The 13,988-nt window shown below is 39.8% G+C and overlaps 1 protein-coding gene across 2 annotated transcripts; it reads right to left on the reverse strand.

Moving 5' to 3' along the window:
- Positions 1–1,283: 1,283 nt before the first annotated feature.
- wasf2 (WASP family member 2) lies at positions 1,284–9,824 on the reverse strand. 2 transcript variants are annotated; one of them, XM_088328466.1, is made up of 9 exons: positions 9,708–9,824; positions 7,305–7,477; positions 7,102–7,236; positions 5,782–5,935; positions 4,356–4,473; positions 4,034–4,155; positions 2,927–3,064; positions 2,374–2,849; positions 1,284–1,895 (listed from the first exon to the last, which is right to left on the reverse strand). In XM_088328466.1, exons 1-9 carry the CDS (start codon positions 9,749–9,751, stop codon positions 1,738–1,740), a joined length of 1,518 nt encoding a protein of 505 aa, XP_088184592.1. In that variant the 5' UTR covers positions 9,752–9,824; the 3' UTR covers positions 1,284–1,737. The 2 variants fall into 2 exon arrangements, with proteins under 2 accessions (XP_088184592.1, XP_088184593.1); XM_088328467.1 differs by lacking the exon at positions 9,708–9,824 and adding an exon at positions 9,583–9,706.
- Between the last annotated feature and the right edge of the window lie 4,164 nt (positions 9,825–13,988).

Genomic DNA, 13,988 nt, shown 5'->3' on the forward strand with positions numbered 1-13,988 from the left:
AAATAAGTAATGGAAGCTTTAACCTGTAAATCACAAAAAGTCACGTTGAAAAAAATAAACCAAAGAAATAAACTTCAGAATAAAAAATATCTAATGTAACAACTATTAAGTCCTGAAAATAAACTAAATTGGCTTCTAAAATCACTACTTTGTCATCATTCTTATTAGTTGACTATACCGGGTGGAAAGATATGTTGGCCTTCAGAGGGATGGGTGCAACCAGGCTGTACTTGCCCAAGACACACCACAGGAAATGGTGACCCTACGACTCGTGTGGTTAAGGGATCCAACCAACCAACAAACTAACCATATCTAAAATAAGGAATTAAATAAAAGTGTAGTCAAGTATATTCAATCACAATATTTTCCAAAATAATGCGTCAAAACATTTGAAAAAATGTCCAAAATAATGAAAGTAGACAGCACCAAAACTATAACTTGAATGTCTTGTTTAAAAATGTTTTGTTGTTTAGAAAAAGCACATTATCTTTTGAATTTCTTTTATCAATATATTAACATTTTAACATGGCAAATATTTTACTAATATTATCATTTCAACGTTAAAAATATTTTGTATACTAAAATTGTGACATTAAAATGCATTATATTGCATCATAATTTTGCATGAAAAAAAAAATCACGGCATTATTATAATCACTTTAAAAAATATAAGTCAATGCATTAAAACAGATATAAATACTTTGTTATGCAACATTATGTCACAGACCAGAACGGTCACAGGACTCAATTGCATGGGTTTCTCAGATTTTATTGAGAGTGAGATTTTAGGCTTACTTGATTGCTTGATCCGAGGACTGGCGGAGAGCGGGAACGAGCAAGGCGGGAGTGACACTTCCGTGTCGGAAGAAGACAGGCGGGAATGGCAAGTCGTTTGATTAGGGCTGGAGATCACAGGCGATGTCGAGTTCGTAATAGTGGTCATAGGCAGGCAGCAGGCAAACAGGTTCAGAAACAGGTCGAAAAACGGTAATCAGGCAGGAAACAGGTTTTAACAGGGATGGAGTCAGACGGGAACGCTCACTGAGTGAAACACAACAGCTCGCAACGATCTGAGAAAGTTTGAACTGAAGTCGAGGGCTTAAGAAGGGTGTGGCCACCAATCAGCTTGTCCGGGTTAAAAGTAGTTTACTTTACAGTTGGCGTCAATCAAGCTGCCACAGGTGTTCCAAATAGGGCAATTATCACACATTAATATTCATAAGAACTATCTTTTCCCACAAAAAATCCGTTTTAAACATCAATAAACGCAAAAAACATTTGAATCAATTCTGCAAAATTTATTTCGATTTCTCTCTTCTACCGCGATAAAATAGATTTGTCTTTGGGACAATAACAACACAAAGAACATCACTTTGGAAAAGCGAGCCGCAGGCCAATAAACTTTGACACGAATTATATGAAAAGGACAAAAAAGGCACTTGAGGTTCATATCAATTTGTTATTAATTCCCCGCCGAGTCAAGTATTTGCGTTTCGCTTACAACTTCCTCTTTGGGCCACACTTACAGTTAAATAATGCCATGTATTATTAAGAAAAAAGGAGAAGAAAGCTTCGAAATTGTTCCCGTGCCGCCGAGCACACACAAACAAAAACAAGATGGCGATTGAAGGATGTGAAAAAAATCATTGCAATGAGATAAATAGCGAGGAATGCGATCGGGACAAGGTGGGACTCTCGGTGCCGCGCTAATCTGAAGAAGGCTTTTAGGGGGCGCGGTTATTCGGACCATTCGTCGTCGTCGAATTCGGACGAGTCGTCCTCGCTGTCGCTGCACTCCACGGCGATGCGGCGGGACAAGATGGCGGCCACGTCGTTGCCGAAATGGTTCTGCTTCTCTTGTTCCCGCTGGGCTTCCACTTTGCGAAGGTTGAAGCCTTAAACAAAAAAAAAAAAAGAAAAAACACACAGAAAAAAATGAAATTAATAAATATCGAACTTCCCCCAAAAAACAAGTGGAATTTCTAGAAGGAGAAACATATGATAGCTGGAAACAAAAGAGCTCTTTTATCAGTGAAAAGCTAAGTTGCGTATGCATTTTGTTTTTAAATTACAAACTATAAAAGTTCAATTTGTTTTAAATAAGTAATACAAATATCCCCCCAAAAGTTGTTATTTTATTTGTAAATAGAATATAAATTAATAATGTACTAATAAATACTTAAAGAAAAATACAAAATGTAACGTGCTTCAAAGATGTATTATTCTAGGAATAAATATGAAAAATAAAATACAATAACTTGAAAAAAACCCCAACGATTATTCTTCAAATTTCATATCTGTTTTAAATAATATATAAATGATTATATCAAACAGAAAAAGAACTCTCCACTGTTGACCCAAGCAAAACCTTACCTTGTCTAATGGCCTGCAAAAGGTCGCTGCGGGCGCCACCCTCGGGGGCGGGCTGCTGTTTTGGCGTGCCGCTAGATGGCGCCGGCGCAGCGGCAGGAGGAGGCGGAGCGGGGACGCCGAAGGACGGTGGGGGTGGCCCAGGAGGTGGAGGTGGCGGGGGAGCTCCTCCCCCGCCAAAAGCGGGCACGGGTGGAGGCGGGGGCGGGCCCATGCCCGACATGGCAGGCGGCGGGGGTGGAGCAAGGGGCGAGGTGAAGTTGCCCAAGGGGGAGAGAGGGGGTGGGGGCGGAGGACCGTCAAATCCTGCAGGGGGCGGGGGCGCCCCAAAAGCGGAGGGTGGGGGAGGCGGCGGGGGAGCCGGGGGTGGGGAGATGTGGGGGCGGCTGTTAGATTGGTGGGAGGCCACCGGGGGAGCCGGGGGCGGGTGGTTAGGGCTCAGGACGCTAATGCGCTTGTGGTTGGCGCCGTCTGGGTACCTGCAGATGATTTCAAAACGAGTGTTGGTGACACGCAGTGAACTTCAACATCATTGGCCGATTGCGACGCCACTTACGACATGTCGGGGGGCGGTGGAGGCAGGAAGTCATCCGGGCCGGGTGGTGGAAGTGAGTCGTACGCGTAGGAACCCGTGCTCAGGTCCAGACCCTCGTCGCCGGACCCCAGGCTACCGTTCAGACCCTCCATAGAACTCCTGCAATAAAACACAAGAACAGTCTTTGACTTGTATGATATTTTTCATGACATTTTGACTGATACCTAAAAAAATATTTGGATTTCAAAAATGTACTCTTTTATAGATTTCCTTTTGTGACAAATTGCCCTTATCTCTAATTTACGTATGTTTTTCTCTAATATACACAAAACAAACAAGCAAACAAAAACAAAAAAAAAGTTACCAACTATAAGGTTTTTTTCTTGGGAACAAAAACTACAAATAAATAATGACTATTTTTTCCTTCCCTGAAGAGATACAATTTTATCATTCATTCCATCAAAGTCGCCATATTAAATTATGTTAAGAAAGATTTGATAATGAAAGAAAATGTGATAAAGTCACTTGTGTCTAATTTTCCTGCTTGACCTCTAAAAGTAAACGAGGCTGGTGCCTTTAATCCTCCGTCTTGTGATGTGGGCGCTCACGTGGCCGGGAAGGGAAAAGGCAAAAAAAACTCATTCGTGATTCCAAGAGCCAAGAAGTGTTCCGCTGGTTCGAGAGCGTTCTCCATCCGGGCACCGGTGCTGTGGAATGCTCTTCCCCCTGAGATAAGATCTGCAACCTCAGTGGAAATGTTTAAATCTAAGCTTAAAACACACTTCTACTCTATAGCATATGAATAACCTATACCTTTCGTGGACAATATCTGTATTATTTGTGATTGCAACATCCTTTGCTGTCTGGTAATCCTGAAAGGGGGATGCCACATGTGCGGTCCCTTCTCAAGGTTTCTTCATTTTCCTCATGTTCAGGTTTTTGAGTTTTTCCTTGCTCTCATGTTGGTTCAAAATCAGGGGACGGTGTAATAATAGTCTGAAAAAATTGTCTGTGTTATAACCTGTGAAGCCCTTTGAGACTCTTTGTGATTAAGGGCTATACAAATAAAAATGACTTGACTTGTTTGTGTTAAGATGTCCCATTGAGACAAGCGGCAGGCAAACTCACATCATCTCGTTCTTGGGCACCACAAATTCTTCGCCCATCTTGCGACGTTCCCATTCCTCCTTCCTGGTTTTGATCTTACGTGGGTTAAGGGTGCGCTGGTTCAGGTGGTCTTTCTTCTCCTTCTGCTCCAAACAGTAAGAGATTGGACTTCAAACAATATTGAGGTTTGCCTAATTACACACGAGAGCTTTTTTCTGTGGGCGAAAGGTTCTGAAAAAATGTAAATGTAATGTATCATATTGTTCAATTCAGACTTTGGTAATCATAAGTATTTCTCGATACAATATGAAAAAAAAATTCCCTCGTGCCATTTGCAACTCACTCTGTGCTTTCGTTTCTCCTTCATGATGTCCTTGGTGTCCTGCAGCATCTTCTCCTTCCACAAGTCAAAGAAGTAGGAAGGATCGGTGTAAAATTTAAGGGCCTCTCGGCCGTCATCGCTATGGGACGATGGGAAATAGAACCAAGTTACAAATCATATTGGTAATGTGCAGAAATAATGAAATAAAAACGTGTTTTGGATTTGTATAAAAGAGAATGTTCCATCCGTCCATTATCTGCACCGCTTATCCTCAGTAGGGTCGCGGGGGTGCTGGAGCCCATCCCAGCCATCCTCGGGCAGTGGGCAGGGGACAACATGAACTGGTTGCCAGCCAGTCGCAGAGCACACAGAGACAGACGAATCGCGCGCTCATTCTCACCGAGGGACAGTTTGGACCAGCCAATTAACCTGACATGCATGTTTTTGGAATGTGGGAGGAAAACGGAGTGCCCGGGGGAAACCCACGCAAGCACGAGGAGAACATGCAAACTCCACACAGGAAGGTTTGATCTAATGACCTCAGAACTGTGCCGCACACGTGCTAACCACTGCGCCGCCGTGCAGCACAAAGAAATGTTCCACTTTTTATAAAAAGTATTTTTTGTTTTTTCCTGTAGCCAGTGACGTGCAGTCAGGGGGGACAGGTGAAGCTGTACCTCACCTGTCATCGTGGAAATATAAAATATGAAAATTTTAAATGGTTCTATCAAATAAGTGTTAAAGCTTTTTCACATTTACCTTTGCAATTTGGGGATTTTCTTTATCAAAGTATTTGAAAGTTCACGTTATAAATGTTATCAATACATTTAGTATGTAATACATTACAGAAGTGAGCCTTGGAATTCTCGTGCTTCATGCCAAAGGGCGATAGTGAGACCAAGGACCCAGATTTGGCGCACACCTCAGCCCCAAACAATAGAATTAGTCAGAGTATAAGCAAGGGAACAGCAAGCCAAAGCATAGAGTTGTTTTTTTACTCTTCGCATTGCCTTTTTTTCATAACGAAGGATTACCTATCTATAAATATTGTATTTAAAATAAACAGCACATAGATTTATTAATAAAGGTAAGACAATAAAAAAAAATTCTATGTTACATTTGATATATTGCTCGTTTGCTCTGTCAAATTAATTGATGAATAAAATGTTTGGTCATAGCACATCATTGCCTGTAACCAAATTCTGATGTCATAAAAATCACGGCTTATTTACGAAGACTACATTCCACAACACAAGGGAAAAAATTTCACAAATTATAAGTAATCGTGCCTGGTTACATGAAAGCTTTTTGTGGCTGATCTGGCCCACCTTCACAACCTGACGCACCCCGCTTTTAAAATGCTTTCCTGCCAGTGTTTAGGATGAATTATGCATTTGTGGAATCACGTGCGCTTCCGGTTACATCCATAAAATGAGGTGCGGCCTACCGGTACTGGCTGAGGAGGTTGAGGGGCGGAGGCGGGTCGCAGATGATGTAAGTATCCTGCACGGGCGCCGGCAGCGAGGGCCGAGTGAACATCTGCTGGTCTTGCGTCAGGCTGCTGCGGAAGGCCTTGCGAGTGGTGATGGCTTGCAAAGACACTGGGAGACATCCGTTAACATTAACAACAACTTTCAGGTTTCTGAAGTCTTCACAATGTTCAGGGTTTGTACACCTTTTTCATGGCCAAATTTAATCACTTTCAACACCAATTTTTCAAGAACCATAGGAGGAAAAATTTACAGTGACGTTCAAAAAAACTTTTATTTTTTTTTATTGTTGACTCTGATGACTAAAATAAAGTTGCCATCTTGCTACAAGGACATACTTTCTGCTATTTTGAGCTGTTCTCATCCATGATCTACGATATTTTTGTGTGAATGGGCTACTATGAACTGACATAAATTCTGTCATTCTGCTTCAACAATGCACACGCAGCTTGGCTATGTAACACTTGTTTGCAAACATAGAAAGGGCTCTTTAAGATTTGGGTAATAATTGAGTTCAATACGGAAAACCAAATATGAGAGAAAGTACAGTATATATAAAAAGCCAAAAAATGAGCCAAATTTAGACTCATTTTATTGTTATTGATGGCTCTGAAGTGGAGTGCATTCAATCTTTCAATCTTAAAGAATGCCCTTTGTTTTATTTATTGTGTCTAAAATTGGTTAAAATAGATTTGTAAAGTTTATTTTTGCACTGTATCATTTATTTATAAAACTGAAAAGTTATTCATTTCAATTTGTATTGTATTGTTTTGCATTTTCCGGGATTTTGTGATGTTGTTCGACTTTAAACCTTTTTGGTTTGTAGAAAGTTAATATTGTTTTGTATTTGAAATTTTGTTTGTAGATCTGTAAAGATTTTAATCTGTTTTGCAATTACTAATTACTAAATATTTTGCTGCATGGTTTATTATTATTGATACTATATCTGAGGACCCAAAAGAGCCGCTTCTCGAAAATAATTCCCAAGTCTAGTTCGATAAACATGTCCTCCAGGATGCGACAATAGGGGGCAGTGACGCTTCACAGGGCAACTCAATAATGAGGACTGAAGTCGTTTTATTTTTCTTCATTTAAAAGGGTGGTTGTTCGAGTAAGACTGAAATTAAACATGGCAATGGCAACAATTAAAAACATTTTAAAGCACTTCACCCATAATTAAATCATTTTCCTGACCTTAAAAACAAAATTAAAATTCTAGCATTTTCAATGATTTTAAGAACTTGTACGAACCCTAGATGTTGCTTTAACTTAACTACCTTCTTCTTCTTTTGGGTCCAGTTGTGTGACCTTCAACTGCAGGCTGTCCACCCGTTCCCCGAGCGCATCCATCCGGATGGTGAAGAGTTCGGCCTCCTTGACTAGCCCGTTGAAAACATCGTCAGCTATTTTGCCTGCCCAAGATAACAAACTCATTCAGATCCCTGTCGTTTATATTGTATCTAAATTGAGGCGGACTCACTCAGGCAACCCAGATGGCGGATGACATTGGCCAGGCTGTTGTTGGAGACGCATTCCAGCTCGCTGTGGATGCTGGTCGGGATAGGCTGGCGGCAAACGAAGCGCGGTTCGATGTTCCTGGTGACCAGAGGCATGGCTGTGGAGGGGATGTGGCCGTCAAAAGGAGGCAAAACCCTGAAATAGTCAATAGAAAAATGTTAATACAAAAAAATCTTACAGCCTCCAAAAGGAAGCAGGCTAGTTGGAATGACTGCCTGAATGAAACGGCTTAAAAGGATAGTGTGTAGTATTAAGTGTGTCCTAGTGGTACCCAAAAAAAATAATAATAATAATTTGGTAAAAAAAACAAAACCATAAAATCATGGGTCGAGAAATATGTATATTTTTTACACAGTGGAATCCAACTTTAGGTCGCCACGCTGTGCTCTGTGGCACTGGCCCTTGCTCGCACCAGACAACACAGTGCCAGCTAGTGGTCAAATATTACACACTGGGGCTTCAAGACATCCCTATTCCAAATGAGGAAAAAAGGTGAATTTTCTCATACCTTCACGTCACCAAGATGTATACGCCATAATGAACAGCAAAACTCAAATCAAAACAAATCGAAAGTTGAAAAAAAAGGGAACTAGAGGTAATGTTCTAAATTTTGTATTGTCATTACTTATAATCGAACATTCTATTGGTTAACTATTTGATATTAAAAAGTAGACACATATATATTGAAGCATGTTGTAATTTACTCATTATTTGGTTTCAGAAATTAGTATTATTTTCTTTGGATCTATTTGGATTTTTTTGTGAATGGGATTGTCTTTTTTGTCATCTGTATTTCATCAGTTATTTAAAAATTTACTGTCACTGTTGTTGATTTATGATTGTTTTTGTGTGTGTCACTCTGAGAAAGCACAGATGAAAATTTGCTTGTAGCAAAATCCAGTTGGTGCAATGTCTGTTAAAAAAATGTCGAATTTAAAGAACTGTAATTCAGCAGTATTTTAAGAAAAAAACTGTTTCAAACAACAATAAAAACCCATATTATAGCACTCTAAACATGTAATTTACCCTTTTCTAGGTCGTTTCCTCATTGCCGTGTGAGCTGAGTCACATTTATAAATCTAGACCGCTAGACTTTGTAATGCAGAAGCAAAACTGGAGCTTTTTCCTTCTCATTGTCAGTTTCAAGGGTGCAGCCTTTGTTGTTTGACACTAAGTTGGAGTACAAAAATATAAACTTTGATAAAATAGGGCTGCAGCTGTACAATTCAATGACACATTACAGTTACGTGTAATCTGTTATTTAGGTGCCAGGAACTCTATAAACTGTATGGATTTAACATTTTCAATAGCAGTGCCTTGACCACCCTATATAAGCGCACAGGAATGTAAAAAAATGTGTTGCCTTTGTAAGCACCCACGCATGGAAAAATGCATCTTCACATTTGATTTATTTACTATTATTTTTGAACAATGATTATTTTCTGATGCACTTACAACTGAGGCCAGTCCAAACCACTACCTTGTAATTGTTACCAATTTGTCCTCCTATTCCCTCACAAGTCTGTTATTACATGTTTATCCTCGAATGCCAAGTCTGATGTCGTTGTAAACAATGTTGACTTCATTTTTATCAATGACAAAAACCATTTAAATTCAGTAACTGGAAACAAGCAAACAATCACTGATTACTAACATGTTATTGTTTTTTCTAAAGGCGAGGTTTCATGATATGTCACTTGCTTTATGCAGCAATCACCATAAATAAGGACATATGATTTTAGGTGCAATTTCCTCTGCATGATTATAAGCGGCAAAGACCTCAAAGTGGGCATTGGAGTCATCATTTGACACAAATTCGTTCAAGTTTGTAACTTGAAATCAGCTCGCACGAGCGTCACATGAAAATATTTTAAAACACGTCATATATCGCGATATTTGTCAAACGTGATTTTAATACGTTTTTTTTTCATCAAATGGGGCCAAGAAGTCACGCCGCGCCCGTTTTTGACACATTTGACAAATTATGAATTTAAATATTATATAAGGGTTTTAAATAACACCAACAATCTATTTTCTATGTTTTAGTTAACATAAGGGTGCTTATCAACGTGAAGCTAGCTAATAATTAGCCGAAAAAACCGAATCGGCTTTTTCTCGGCCTAGCCAAGAACAGGAAGTAACTTTAACACTAAGTCATGTTTTTTTTAACAAAAAAAAAAAGCCAAAAACGTTGTTCATTTACACGATAAAACACTGGAGAGTTTTGATTTTCAGCCTACCGTCACAGCGAAGCACCTTTTCAACAGTCCCTTTCGCTAAACTTGAAAAGTTTTCTGCTAGAAAATGTCAAGCAGAATCGGTACAGTAAACTGAAAAGAAAGCAGCAAGAGGGTAGAATCCCGACCTGTTTGGCTGATGATTGGCTGAGCGCTCAAGCTTCCGAGACATGATTGGACGAAATGGCTGTCATTTAGACATGAAAGGTGGTTAACGCCCATGGCTTACACTGGCGTAAAGTCCTCTGCAGTTTTGTGGTGAGCGTCATTTGCGTAATAGAGGAAGCGCCTGTACGTCATTTGCGTAAGGGAAAGCGGGAAGGGCACCGCATTCCGATATGCGCGAGTTGGGACGCGCCCCAGGAATGACGGGATTGCCTCCCAAGGGAATGTAATGTTCCCTTTGAGGTGTGCAAAAATAGAACATGTTTATCTAAAGCTTTTTATATTACCTTTGAAATTCTTAGCAACAGGAAAGCAGATCTCATCTATGCAGACAACAAAATAAGATTTTAGAAAATGATTTATTTACAGAAAAGGTATAGAATAGTGCACAGAAACAGAACAACAAAGTTTACGATGATCCTCAGATTTCAAAGACATTAAAGACACTCTAAAACAGGCACGACTACACATCCCTAGTACATAATAATAATAATAATTTCCTTTGTATTGTCATTCTTCATGTTGAAACAACAAGCTCTAGATCACAGGTATCAAACAGGCGGCCCGCGGGCCAGATCAGGCCCGCTAAGGAATTGAGTCCAGCCCGCGAGACAACACTCAGAGAAGCGCAAGAGTAAAACAAGCAGCAGGTTGAAATGTCAACTTGATGTTGCCAAAGCCAGGTGCCTCGAACAAAGGCACTGTACTTGTATTTCTTTCTTTCTTTCTCTTTTTCTCTCTCTCTCTTCCTCCCTTTTTTTCACTCTTTCTCTCTCTCTTTCACTTTCTCTGTCTCCTTTTTTCTCTTTCTTTGTTCCTCTTGGTCTTTTTCTGTCTTTTTACCTTCTCTTGCTCTCTTCCTTTTTTCCTTGTCTTTCTTTCCTTCTTCTTTCTCTACTTCTCTCTTTTACTCTATTTCTCTTTTTTGCCTTCTCTTTCTATTTCTCTTTTTATCTCTTGTATTTCATGCTTTCTCTCTCTCTCCCTCTTGCGCCTTTTTCTCTCTTTCTTTGTCCTACCGTCTATACTTCTCTCTCCCTCTCTTTCTCTTATTTCTTTCTCTTATCTACCCTTCCGGCCCCCGAGACAATGTTAGTTCCAACGTGTGGCCCCCAAGTTAAAATGAGTTTGACACCCCTGCTCTAGATGATCAAAACATGAAATGAAGATGCAGGATTTGTTTGAACACAAACAAGCTCCACCTGAACAAAGCATGAAAGAGAATGGTGGATGCAGGAAAGCCTACTACATCTAACAGAACAAAACATGGAAGGCAGAAGACAGAGGAAACATTCCCACAAAGGGCGGAATGGCAATGAGAGTGCCATGATGACGAGACCATAAAATATTATATTAACTCATGCTAACTAAACAAAACAAGAAAGCCGACTCGATGACAAGACCGCGACATATCCTGTTAATTAATCCTTAACTAAACAAAAAATAAAAGGAAAACTATGCCGGATGTTGCAGCACTTACTCCAACTGAGCAAAAACATAAATAGAAAACAAGCCACAATATGTAGGATTGCTAATTCTAACAGAATAAAACATACTTACTTCCGGCGCCGTCGCGAATGGCAGCCACTCCAGCAGCTCCAGTGTTATTTTCACTACTTTTGTGATTTATTGTTTTTGTTTTTTTGCTTACTTTTTCAGTGGCTGCCTTGCAACACTTGTAGCACTTTGGATTACTTTCTATCCTATGGATATGGGTTTTAACGCGCAAAAATGCGTATATTCAAGAAATCAACTCCTCGTTTTTTTGTGAATTTCCCTTCGGGGATGAATAAAGTATCTATCTACAGTGCATACGGAAAGTATTCACAGCGCTTCACTTTTTCCACATTTTGTTATGTTACAACCTCATTCCAAATTGTATTAATCTAATCTATTATCTCAAAATTCTACACAAACTACTCCATTATGACAATGTGAAAACGTTTTTTTTTTTTTTACTTTTTTTGAATTTATTAAAAATAGAAAACTAAGAAATCACATTTACATAAGTATTCACAGCCTTTGCAATGAAGCTCAAAATTGAGCTCAGGTGCATCTTTTTTCCACTGATCATCCTTGAGATCTTTCTACAGCTTAATTGGAGTCCACCTGCAGTAAATTCAGTTGATTGGACATTATTTGGATAACACACACCTGTCTATATAAGGTCCCACAGTTGAGTGTGCATGTCAGAGCACAAACACCAAGCATGAGGTCAAAAGAACTGTCAGTAGACCTGCGAGACAGGATTGTCTTGAGGGACAAATCTGGGGAAGGATACAGAAACATTTCTGCTGCTTTGAAGGTCCCAATGAGCACAGTGGCCTCCATTATTTGTAAATGGAAGACATTTGGAACCACCAGGACTCTTCCTAGAGCTGGCCGGCCTTCTAAACTGAGCGATCGGGGAAGAAGGGCCTTAGTCAGGGAGGTGACCAAGAACCCGATGGTCACTCTGTCAGAGCTCCAGCGTTCCTCTGTGGAGAGAGGAGAGCCTTCCAGAAGGACAACCATCTCTGCAGCAATCCACCAATCAGGCCTGTATGGTAGAGTGGCCAGACGAAAGCCACTCCTTAGTAAAAGGAACATGGAAACCCGTCTGGAATTTGCCAAAGAGCACCTGACTGACTCTCAGACCATGAGAAACAAAATTCTCTGGTCTGATGAGACAAAGATTGAACTCTGTGGTGTGAATGCCAGGCGCCATGTTTGGAGGAAACCAGGCACCGCTCATCACCAGGCCAATACCATCCGTACAGTGAAGCATGGTGGTGGCAGCATCATGCTGTGGGGATGTTTTTCAGCAGCAGGAACTGGCAGACTAGTCAGGAGAGAAGGAAAAATGAATGCAGCAATATATAGAGATATCCTGGATAAAAACCTGCTCCAGAGCGCTCTTGACCTCAGGCTGGGGCGAAGGTTCATTTTTCAGCAGGACAACGACCCAAAGCACACAGCCAAGATCTCAAAAGATTGGCTTCAGAACCACTCCGGGAATGTCCTGGAGTGGCCCAGCCAGAGTCCAGACTTGAATCCGATCGAACATCTCTGGAGAGATCTGAAAATGGCTGTGCACAAACGTCTCCCATCCAACTTGATTGAGCTTAAGACTTATTGCAAAGAAGAATGGGCAAAACTGCCTAAAGATAGGTGTGCTAAACTTGTGGGATCATATTCAAAAAGAATTGAGGCTGTATTTGCTGCCAAAGGTGGATCAACAAAGTATTAAGCAAAGGCTGTGAATACTTATGTAAATGTGATTTCTTAGTTTTTCTATTTTTATTAAATTCAAAAAAAGGAAAAAAAAAACTTTTTCACATTGTCATAATGGAGTATTTTGTGTAGAATTTGGAGATAAGCGATTAAATTAATACAATTTGGAATAAGGCTGTAACATAACAAAATGTGGAAAAAGTGAAGCGCTGTGAATACTTTCCGGATGCACTGTATCTATCTATCTATCTAAAATATTGACAACTCAAAATGCGTCACAACCAGTGTTCCCTCTAAGCTGCGCGCGTGCGCAATTGCGCACTGCTCGCACATTCTCAGCGCACAAGAAAATCTAGCCAGCACACAAAAATGAAGGCATAAAATTACTAATTAAGAAGCGACTTAAGTCAAAGTTACAGTGCATGAAGGTAAAAATACACGGGTTCCCAGGACGTTGTGTTTGAAATGCGGTATTTTTAAGTCGAGTCGAAGTAGAACGAAGTTGAGTAAAGTCAGTAGGAATTGTCGAGTACCGGCTTCTTCGGCTCGGCTCTTACGGGTCCTAAACGGCTCTTCAGGTTGTTTTTGCTCATTTAATCCCAACATGACCAAATATTATGTAAAATTATGCACAAAATGACTTAAAGGAAGGGGGAATAGAACAAAAAAGAAAATACCAAAATGAAAAAGTAGTGAAAAGCTGAGAAAAAAAGAAACAAAAGGAAGAGAAAAAAAGAAGGAAAAATTTTAGAAAAAAGCCAGAAAAAAAAGAAAAGAAAGAAATATAGGAAAAAAGTAAATAGAAAACAAAAAGAAAAAAGTAACAGCTCGGAAAAAATAAACACAATGAGATTTTTTTAAATGAATTTTTTAAAAAGTAGAACAAAAACCACAGAAAAAAGAAGAAAAAGTTTGTGTTGCGTTCAAATAATTTCCAATTATATTAAGTGAATCTTGTTGCCAACATTGTACTTTCCCTAAAAATGTGATTAAGTACAGATCTGTATCTTACAACCAACTAAATAAGCCCC

This window comes from Urocampus carinirostris, chromosome 2 (assembly GCF_059441175.1).
Source record: "Urocampus carinirostris isolate Australia breed hairy pipefish chromosome 2, RoL_Ucar_1.0, whole genome shotgun sequence".
Taxonomy (NCBI): domain Eukaryota; kingdom Metazoa; phylum Chordata; class Actinopteri; order Syngnathiformes; family Syngnathidae; genus Urocampus; species Urocampus carinirostris.

Coding starts and splice junctions, on each gene's coding strand:
- wasf2 (XM_088328466.1), bottom strand. CDS start 9,751: ATGTCTCGGAAGCTTGAGCGCTCAGCCAATCATCAGCCAAACAG. Junction 5,936..7,101: donor GGACCCAAAAGAAGAAGAAG/GTAGTTAAGTTA, acceptor GATGTCTCCCAG/TGTCTTTGCAAGCCATCACC. Junction 4,156..4,355: donor AGGAGAAACGAAAGCACAGA/GTGAGTTGCAAA, acceptor TGTTTGGAGCAG/AAGGAGAAGAAAGACCACCT.